The sequence below is a fragment of the Chelon labrosus genome (genome assembly GCF_963514085.1).
Source record: "Chelon labrosus genome assembly, chromosome: 1".
Classification (NCBI taxonomy): Eukaryota; Metazoa; Chordata; class Actinopteri; order Mugiliformes; family Mugilidae; genus Chelon; species Chelon labrosus.
The window spans coordinates 26,817,503-26,827,823 of NC_140337.1; the positions used below are offsets into that span (position 1 = coordinate 26,817,503).

General features: G+C 41.3%; 1 protein-coding gene across 1 annotated transcript; it reads right to left on the minus strand.

Moving 5' to 3' along the window:
- Window positions 1-907: 907 nt before the first annotated feature.
- Window positions 908-2,210, minus strand: LOC311509010 (uncharacterized protein). Its single transcript, XM_084574023.1, has 3 exons — window positions 2,159-2,210; window positions 1,671-2,033; window positions 908-1,568 (listed from the first exon to the last, which is right to left on the minus strand). Exons 1-3 carry the CDS (start codon window positions 2,205-2,207, stop codon window positions 1,381-1,383), a joined length of 600 nt encoding a protein of 199 aa, XP_084430149.1. The 5' UTR covers window positions 2,208-2,210; the 3' UTR covers window positions 908-1,380.
- Window positions 2,211-10,321: the final 8,111 nt, after the last annotated feature.

Below are 10,321 nucleotides of genomic sequence, written 5' to 3' on the forward strand. Positions count from 1 at the left end.
CCACAAGTCCTTCCTGTTCGAGGCGTTTTTTCAGCATTTTCTCTGTCTCTACCCGTCTTCCAACTGACATTCTAACAGGAGCAGTTGACCCTGGTAGTCATGACAACCAGACCCCAACCAGCTTACACACGCAGCTGCAGGGGACGAGAGGCGGGAAAAGAGCTCTCAGTGGAAAACATGATCTGCCAAAACATTAAAACCCCCCAAACCATTACTGCAGTACTGTAGGGGGCCAGAACCTGACATTATGACCCCCCCCACTCCAACCTCCCACCTCCCCTCCCACTATAGCATTACAGACACAGACTGCCAAAACATTATGACCCCTCAACCCATTACAGGACTATAGTAGGGTGGCAGAATCTGACACTATGACCCCCCCCCCCCCCCCCCCCACTCCATTTAACCATTACAGTAAGAGACTGCCAAAACATTATGACCACTTAACCCATTACAGGACTTTAGTTGGGAGCCAGAATCTGACACTATGACCCCCCTCCACTCCATTTAAGCATTACAGTAATAGACTGCCAAAACATTATGACCCCCTAAACCCATTACAGGACTATAGTAGTGCCTACAGTAGTGCCATAGCTTTCAGGTGGAGCTGGGAGGGGTCTGCTGCCTGTACCTGCCCTTCAGTTTGTAGAAGGGCATAAAGGACGACCCTTCTCATGGTAGTAAACACATGCTACTTAGTAAAGACATGCTAATTGCTAACATTAGTGGCTAATGCTTTACTACCAAGAGCAGCCAGCATGCTAGCTGCTCATGGTAGTAAAGGCATGCTAATTGCTAACATTTGTGGTTAATGCTTTACTGCCATGAGTAGCTAGCGCGCTAGCCGCTCGTGGTAGTAAAGACATGCTAATTGCTAACATTAGCGGCTAATGCTTGACTGCATGTAAAGACATGCTAATTGCTAACATTTGTGGCTATTTGAGGTGTGCTTTTTCAATACAGAACCCCGGCAACAGCCCACTCGGCACTCTCAAAATTTCCCGCGGGAATTTTCTAGTTCACTCTACTAACACGACTAGATCAAGAACACTGAACAAGAACACTGTAGAAGAACACAGTTATTTCATGATGAAACACACAAAGAAGAGGAGCAGACTAATGAAAACATCTGGATGGAGCTTTAGATGGAGAAACATGACGAGTAGAAGAAGAGGAGCTGGAGACAGTTTAGAGTCTTTGGACTAAATATAAAGAGACTTTAGAAGAATCATTTACACTGACACCAGTTATTAATGCTGTAAGAAATCATTTAAACTCTGATTCAGAGTTACAGGAACATTATTTAACAATGAAAAACATAAATAAGTAAGTGACGTTGAAGGAGAAGTCTTGGAGTCTGATGGTTTTGTGTCTTAGGTTTTACACGTCTATGTTTTCCTCTTTTCTTGGTTTCTGACAACAAACCAAAACACAGACAGACAGTAGAGCTAATGCTGCCCCTATTAAGGCTGCTACTGTTGTTAGTCCATCATTCAGTCTCCTCCTTCCACCAGTCTCTGGTCCTGGACTCAACGTTGGTCTCTGAGTTTGAGGCTGATCAGCAGCTGCTGGAAAGAACATCAAAATATTAGTTGACACTTTTTCATGTCTCAAAAATCAGTCAGCATCTTTAAAAAGGACTTCTAGTAACTTCTACTTTATCAACTTACCAGAGACGTTGAGTTCACATCTGCCCCACCTGAAGCCATAATCTGTGTTCACGTCACACTGGTACAGACCAGAGTCATCAGTCCTGAGTCTGGACACATGAAGTCTGATTCGTCCTTCTCTGAGGACGTCTTTGTCTCCCTGGACTCGTTCTGAAAACTGTTCATCCTGAGACTCTGACGCCTCAACACCTTCATGGAGACGATACAGGACAGAGACTTTCTTATCAGTTCTCATGTAACAGAGGATGTCAAGTGAAGTGAAAGACATGTCAGGTTTGGTGGTGAAGGTCCACTCCAGGGTGATGTTGTGGTTCTCCTCTGCCTGATAGGAGCTCTGTGTCACATTCACTTCAAATGTTGCTGCTGAGGAGACAGAGAGAGAAAGAGAGGAGCAGACACACTGAGAACTGGAACATGGGAGTCTTTCAACTCCATCATTGAAGACTGACAATTGATTTGGACTTCATCAAGTCAATTTCTAAACTGACCACAGACACATGAGTTGAGGATGATGAGCAGCAGGATCCTGCAGATCATCTTCTCCCTGTGAGAGGAGACAGAGGTGAAGAGTCATGAACACATGAGGTCAAAGGTCACTCTCTGCAAATACAACAAAGACAAGCCACTGCTCTGTCTTGTCACAAGGTGGCGCCACTTTCATGTGATAAACTAAAGAGAAACCACAAGGTTCACGTCACACCACTTCACTGTTACAGGGTGAACATTGTGTACTGCGGGTGTTGTGTTTTGTACTCAGATTTATGTGTGCAGATTTATGGTTGAGTCTGTTTTCCTCAACAAACAAAGTCTCCAGCAGTCGACTTACAACGACTCTGAAGCTCTTCAGAGAGAAAAGACATTAAAGTTTTGTTTCTAACAACTGTGTGTTAGCTCTTGTCTCTTCCTCCATTCTGAAGGTCACAATCAACGGCAGTGTTACATCCTCTTGGGGGAAATCGAGGGACTTAAGGACAGTAACAACAACAATCTCTGAGTATCAAGCAGATACAGTAGAGAGAAGAGAATCTGATTCACTTTCATCTTAATTAATTAATCAATTTGCACAAAACAAATATAACAATAAAATAGTATTACAAATCTGAAAGAATAATAATAAAAAAATAGCTTTACCAAAATCTAAACAGGGCACCAGCTAATACTGGTAAAAGTCAACTAAAGAGCTGCCACGGTTCACCAACTGTCCTCAACGTCCTAACAACAGAGAAGCAAATAAATGATTTTAGTTTTGAGGGCACCAAATGATGAGAGTCCAATCTGCAGTTTAAACAAACCAGTGAGCAGCATGGCCAGAACGTACTGGCAGCAACTAGTTAAAGTCATGTTTGCTGCGTGATTCGTCAAGAGAAGAAAAAAGAGAGGAGGAAACACTTACTGTCATTCTCTGAATCTGGTAGAGATGTGATATTGAGTCCGTTCGTTTGGGCTCTTCTACTTCCAGAGTCGTCTCTCATCAGTCTTGCGCCTGAAATAGCAAACTGTGAACTAAATAGAAGCTGGTTGTTTCACTTCCTTTTCCTGTGTCATTGCGCAAAAGGAGTTGGGCCTTTGTTTGTGGTTCAAGAGAACTCTGCCAGTGTCAAGGTGACATAGAGACATTAAGGTGGGGTGTGAAAAAGAAGTGTCTGAAGTCAAATGTGACAAAGAACAAACAAAAGCAAGGCAGAACTACGGAACAAAAAACTAACCTAAATGTAAGTTCTGCAGGAAGGCAGCAGCTTATGTTTGAATGTTTTTTTTTTTGTGGTCTTCAATACGGTAACACCTTTTCTATCCTGCAGCCTCTCCAGAACATCTGGAGATGACCACTTCTGTGGTCCTGCTTCATGCCCAGAATATCCGAGTATGGCATTCTGCTGCTTGTGTTGTGTGAATGGGGACACAGACAGTGGACGTGGAGGTTGTGATTCACGTTTCTGTGCTACCTTTTGTCACCCCTCTTTGAGCTGTTGTGAGGGTAATAAAGCACTGGGTCGGTGTGACGCTCTGGCATTTTCAGGCAACAAGCAAGCAAGCGGTTTCCCTCGTTGCTTTGGAGTTGACAACAGTTTCCAAAGCAACCTGTGTTGTCTCTCTTATCAATGCGAATACTTATGTGCAGCAAGGGGGTGATGGGATTACTGGTGGTGGAGCTAAGGTTTTCTACCCTAGTTGAAATGGAACAATCCGGCACCACCCTAGGTTCATTATGCAAACAGGCAGGAGGCAAGGTTCCACCAATGAAAACTGTTTTTGACATAAAATATTAAAAAGATCAGATTGTCACATCCACACTAAGAGATGGTTCAGAGATGAGGCTTACTGGTGGAGAGGAAGTATCTCAGGGAAGGGTCACCCCAAACAATTAAACAGGGGGTATGCAGTGAAGGAAATGCCACCAACATGGAGACCCAGCCCCCACCACTTTAGGCTCTCAGCTTGTGAAATACAAGATAAAACAATTAATGGGAGTCCACACAAAGAATTATCAGAGAACACAAGGAATATCTCACATCTGTCCATGAAAGAGGTTTTGAGTCCTTGCTGAACATTAAGGACTATGTATAAAATGCTCATAATTCCAACTTTTGTTTTTTCTCCTAAATTCCTGTTTTCTCATGTTGTCCCAGTTAATCTGAATTCACCCTATAGGACGATAAAGTACTTTCTAAAGAAGGTGTGTGTGTCTCACCTGAAAACAATCTTGGTTTATGTACACTATGAGTCATATTTACTGGTAGATGAAGTGTTATGTGAAACAGAGGTCGCATCCTGTCTGAATACTACCGCATACTCCACTACACCGCAATTCCTTCCCCCTCTCATGTACATGCAGACTTCTGCATATACTCTCTCTTTTAGGCGTGGGGAAAGACTTTTCTAGCTGGTCTGTTACTGTTGGTCCTCGTTGTTGTTCATAGAAACTGTTCTGGATCAAACTTCAAACACATTCATATAAAATCAGCTTCATGTTCAGGAAGGTGATCTGACGGACTAACTCTCTGAAAGAGATCTGTGGGAAGACGCTGCTTTCTACTGTAGTTCAGCAGCCTTTTAGAAACACTAGGTTCTGGACCCAGACACCGTCCTAAACCAACCAGAACCTTCAACTGATAAAATGAAGGCAATGATTCACCTTTGATGGTGTGTTCTATTATTATCACGGCATTATTTGAAACTGTACAGATGGAGCAGTCTGTAATTCATATCTTAACTGGTAACTATGATATGTGATTGATCTGGACTTGAGCAAACACAGTACTATACCTCAACAGTCTCAAGTGCAGAAGGAGGCTCCTCTCCTGTGGATCCAACTCCCAGTTTGGTAACAACCACATGATCACCCACCCCATGCCTCCCCTGAGTACCTGCACCCGTGCTAAAGAAAACTCCACCTGTGGAGACCTGACGTAGCTCATGAACGACAGACAAATAAACAGATGTGGCTCCTACACCCTCTATTTTTCTGGGTCTCTGGCTTTGAGCTGCACATCTGTTCTCATGAACACAATGTTTACCCACTGAACAGTAGAAACATGTTTCTCATACTGACGAACAGTGGCAGTGTTGCAGACTTCATCTAAAAATAAATGACAGAATGTTTTCTATCATCTTTAAATTCCGTTACTCCTTTCACACTTCTCTACCATGTAACAAACTGAATTTCAAACTTAACACTCAGTCATCTTTCTGCTTTTAGCAGATGGTTTTATATTTCCTGAGCTGAGCTGTTACAGGAAGTACAATCTCTGCTGGGGCTAGCACTGATCAAAGACACCCTGGCACACTAGGTTTATAACCTGCTGTGTTATGCAAAAGTGTATCATAAGGTGTGTCTCTTTGACTGCCTGCACACACAGAGCTACAGATGCCCTCGGGGTTTTCGGGGCAGTTTCAATTATAACTGACACACAATAAATAAAAAAAATTGAATTCTACTAGATTAAACACTGAGTAGGCTGATGAAATGTGTCCGGTTAAATAACAGATCTCTGAATCTCTATCAGTAAATGATTTGATAACTGATCTTCAAGATGATTTGTTGTATCTTAGCTCCACGTTCTAGTTCATGTAAAATACACCCACCTGCAGGCAAACTGGGCTGGCCAACAATTCAAATGAAAAGGTTTATCTTGGTGCTACAGTGTACATGGAGCATAATTCAAAGGCCCTTAGACGATATAGGCTACAAGAAGCAGTGATGCACAGAAAGACTTGGAAGAAAAGTCAAATCTAGGTGAATACAGTGAGACAGAATCAATGAAAGCTGCATGGATTTGTCTTTGTTGTTGATGTAGACCTGATCCATCCTGCTCCTCAACCAGTGTCAGCTAAAATAAACCATTCAGTATATACAGGTATGGATGGAAGAAAACCTTAATCCTCCGTAGAGCCAGTTTACACTGTGAGCCACTTCTGAATTCAGCTTCTCCCACCTCCTTATTTTTAAAGTAAGCTACTTAGTAATGTCATCTTTTCTGTCTCTAATTGCTGCTGATGCTTCTCACTCGGTATGTCCTGGACCCATGCAGGGTTCACACCCAGACAAGAAGAACTCCACCGGCCCACTCATTCGCAGGTGAGCTGCAGAAATCTACACATGAGAGGGGGAAGGAAGTGCGGTGTAGAGGAGTATGCCATGGCTTTCAGACAGGGTCCACTTCTGTTTCACATAACACTTGATCTACCAGTTAGTATGACTCATAGTGTACATAAACCAAGATTGTTTTCCGGTGAGACGCACACACCTTCTTGACTGCGGTCGTGATTAGAAAGTGCTTTATCGTCGTATAGGGTATTCAGGTTAACTAGGACAGCGTGAGAAAACAACAATCCACTTGTCCTTGAAAAGACAAATCAATTGTTGCTGAGACCTTGCTGTGGAAGAACATCACCCAAGTCACATGACATAATTGTGGTCTGTGGCTGAGGTGTGCTAGCACCTGAAATCCCCCGGACAACTCCAGTCTTATACTCACCAGAATCACCTGAAATGCAAAACATACACAACAACAACAGCACCGTGATCAGACTTTCTGTCACTTGGTGATTTTTACAACCCAGATTTAGTTCTTGATCTCAGTCGATAAACCGGTTTCATTCCACGAGACTTAAAACCGTTGAAAAGACTCCAAATGAAGTGGGTGAAGTTTGGTGGTGGACACGTTTAGTCCTCAGTAACTGAAGATAGTAGATATGGTGAAGACGTGGACTTGATGATGATTCATGGGACATCTGACTGAACTGTACTCTCAGACCAGCGTTAGCTTTGACAAACATCCTGACAAATAAGTTGTCATGTGCATCATATGAAATGATTTACACACTCAGAACAATGAGCAGCCACACATGTGGTGACCAGGGAGCAGTTTAGGAGGTTAGGGGCTTTGCTCAAGTGGAGGAAAGGTGTTGGAATTATAAGCATTTTATACATAGTCCTTGATTTTCAGCAGGGACTCAAAAGCTCTTTCATGGAAAGATGTGAGATAGTCCTTCATTAGTTCTTCATCAGTTAAGCAGATAAAATGACTGAGTTATCTCCCAGTGTGTTACTTGATTTGGAAATTGTTGCTGCAAAGTCAGAAGATGTGTTTAAAGGAGCTCCAGTGAAACTGGGCTTGTAATTCCTCCAGTTTGTACGTGAATATCCTCAAATTAAAGCTGAGAGTCTGCACTTTAATCCCAGATTCATTATAGAACTGTAACTTGAATATGTTCTGATCAACAGGTAAAACAACAGAAACAGTGTCTAAACACACATGGACATGAGTGGATTTATAAAAGTGGTGTTTTATCCCACAGAACATGAACACACCAGATCATTTCACAGCTTCTAAGTGTGTCTGTGAAGGTTCTCAATCATCCAGGTCATGGTATATCCAAAAAGGTTTAAAAAGGCAACTGGACTTGTAGAATTTTTTCAGAAGACGTTTCACCACTCATCCGAGTAGCTTCTTCAGTTCTGATGGACTGGTGGGAAATCTGAGGTTTAAATAGGAACTTCTCCTGAAAAAATTGCTTGTTATGCTAATAACCAGAAACTGGTGCAGCAAATTTTATTGCTCTACAAGTCCAGTTGCCTTTTTTAACCTTTTTGGATATACTTCTAAGTGTGGTTTGATCTCCCTGATAACATGTGATGAAGTCAAACTGTGGACAAAGTGAGTTGAGGAGCTTTAACCTCCACTACATCCCTGGTTAGCAGGATGAAGGCGCCCTCTTGTGGTCTTCATCACATTTCACAACAGATCAGATTTGTACCTGAAGAAGCCTTGGATGAGTGCTGGAACGTCTTCAAGAGACAGTGAACTAACACAAGTTATGAATATGTGATGTTTACGTTATCAAAGCAGCAGATGATGGAGAAAAACTCTGACCTTCTGGCCTCAAATGTCCCTTTAAATCAGAGGTCCTCATTTAGCAGGTCATGGACCAGTACCAGACAACAAACCATTTACTACTGGACCATGAGGAGACAATATGATCCTGCAAACTCCCTGAATAATGAACACATCATTGTAGGTTATCTGTGCTGCAGACTCACTGAACTTGTCGTGCCCTCTCACCACCAGGGGGAGCTCTCTGTTGATGAGCTGCTGCAGAGAAACAACAAATGTCAGTGTGTGATAAATATGGGAATACAACCAGATCTCTTTTTACAGTGTTCCTCCAACACATTTCACAACTTTTAAACTAAATGAGTCTCTTTTCTTTGATTGGATTCAAACATCCAGAGCTCATGTTGTCATAGAAACTGAGTCAATGCTTAAATTCAAATAAACATCTGGATTATGGCTGATACACATGTGTTGAGAAGTAGACTCTTACTTTCACACTGTCATTCTACACACACACAAACAACAAACACACTGCCCACATGGTGACAGATAGATGACTTTCAACTAAATATAAAGAGACTTTCAAAGAATGATTGTGCTGCCCTGGCAGAGCGTTGACTGTAGCAATGCTGTAGACAGACAGTTAACAATCCCAAGTCCTCCAATAAACACACAGCCTTGACTTTTAGGGTATTTTAATAAAGACTTGCTGCTTCATTTGCTTTGTTTGGAAAACCGAAACATTACAATAAATATACAATTCTGTTCAAAACAATGTAAACGTTTAAAACATGAACTTAAAACAAGGCAGAATTTTAACAGAAAGGAAACCAGCGACTGTTTTACTCTGAGCTCAATGAAAACTGTTTGACTGCAGTAAATACCTCTGGCCAGTAGGTGTCAGTAAATAACTTTTTAACCTCTGAACTCATGAAGGTCACTTTTCAACTTATTTAACTGAAAGACAGAACAATTATAAACACTGACATCAGTTATTAATTCTGTAAGAACTTGATTTAAACACTGAGTAATATGAACATTTAACTCTGGAAAATATGGAGGTTAAATATACTTATATACGATGTTGAAAATCCTTGGGTCTGTTGATTTTATGAATCAGGTCTTTTACTAAATCTCTAATGATTAGACAGGTCCTCCACTCACGCTAGTGTCCCTCTGAGACACTCGTCCTGAAAACTGTTCATCCAGAGACAGAATCAGAGACAGGAAATCGAGATGTGATTGTTTTCGACTGCTTATGATGGATCAAATAAAGAAAACAATATTTATTTTCTGCATTTAAAAATAAAATTCAAAACAAAGAGCATGTGGAGTTTTGTATCTTATAGTAAAACGTTTAATTCATTTATTGACATAACATTAATGTCACTAAACTTGTGTGAGCTCAGATATGTTTGAATGTGTGTTTAAACTATGATTATTTAACCCAACTATGAGAACATGATGATTGTTAACTGTTATAAGATGGAATTATTAGTCAAGTAGAACAATCAGAGCTCATAACCTCCATGGAAGAAGTTATTAAGAATAAAATCGAACAGTGCTCAGTTACCAACATAGAGAAGATTCATGACACCTTTCGTAAAAAACAAACAAACTTGAGAATGCTGGAAACAACCCAGCCACCACCCTACCTAAAAAGAATAAGAAAAACCTTTATATGTTACGCAATGGGGAAATTGCAGTTTGCAAGAGCATACAGAAAGGGCAGGAAAAAAAGACACTCTGGCATCTGTCCATGCAGTAGAGAGTTTCTGTTTCACTGCTAGTTCCTCCAACGTAAAAAGAGACAAATGTCTAATCACATTTTGCAAAACAATTCCAGAGAGCACAACCCCAACCTGCTTTACCACACTTAGCTAAGATTCTGGCATCCATCCAGACACCACATCTGTCACCGCATGCTGCAGAGAGTTACTCTTTCACTGCTGGTTCCTGCTCCTTCACAGGTGACTACATTAACCAGTCAGTCAGTTGTTCATGTCCAGAGTAATCACATGTAGTATTTACCTGGTAAAGGTATGAATTACAGACTGCTTTACCAATTAGGTTTCAAATAGTGACAGGATAATAATCTCTTAAATTTCCTTAATTTAAATAAATAATAATAACATCTCAATAACACCTCCATCAAAAGGTGAATCAATCTCTTTGTTTTATCAGTTAAAAGTCCAGGTTGGTTTAGGACGGTGTCTGGGTCCAGAACCTAGTCTTTCTAAAAGGCTGCTGAACTACAGTAGAAAGCAGCTCCTGAATGCATCCAAGCAGGAAGCTCCTTTAGTCTGTTGGTGCATT

Excerpts from the sequence above, each read along its gene's own strand:
- LOC311509010 (XM_084574023.1), bottom strand. The coding sequence starts at position 2,207 with ATGATCTGCAGGATCCTGCTGCTCATCATCCTCAACTCATGTGTCTGT. Across the intron at positions 2,034-2,158 it reads CCTCAACTCATGTGTCTGTG|CAGCAACATTTGAAGTGAAT; the intron begins GTCAGTTTAGAA and ends CTGTCTCCTCAG. Across the intron at positions 1,569-1,670 it reads ATGTGAACTCAACGTCTCTG|CAGCTGCTGATCAGCCTCAA; the intron begins GTAAGTTGATAA and ends TGTTCTTTCCAG.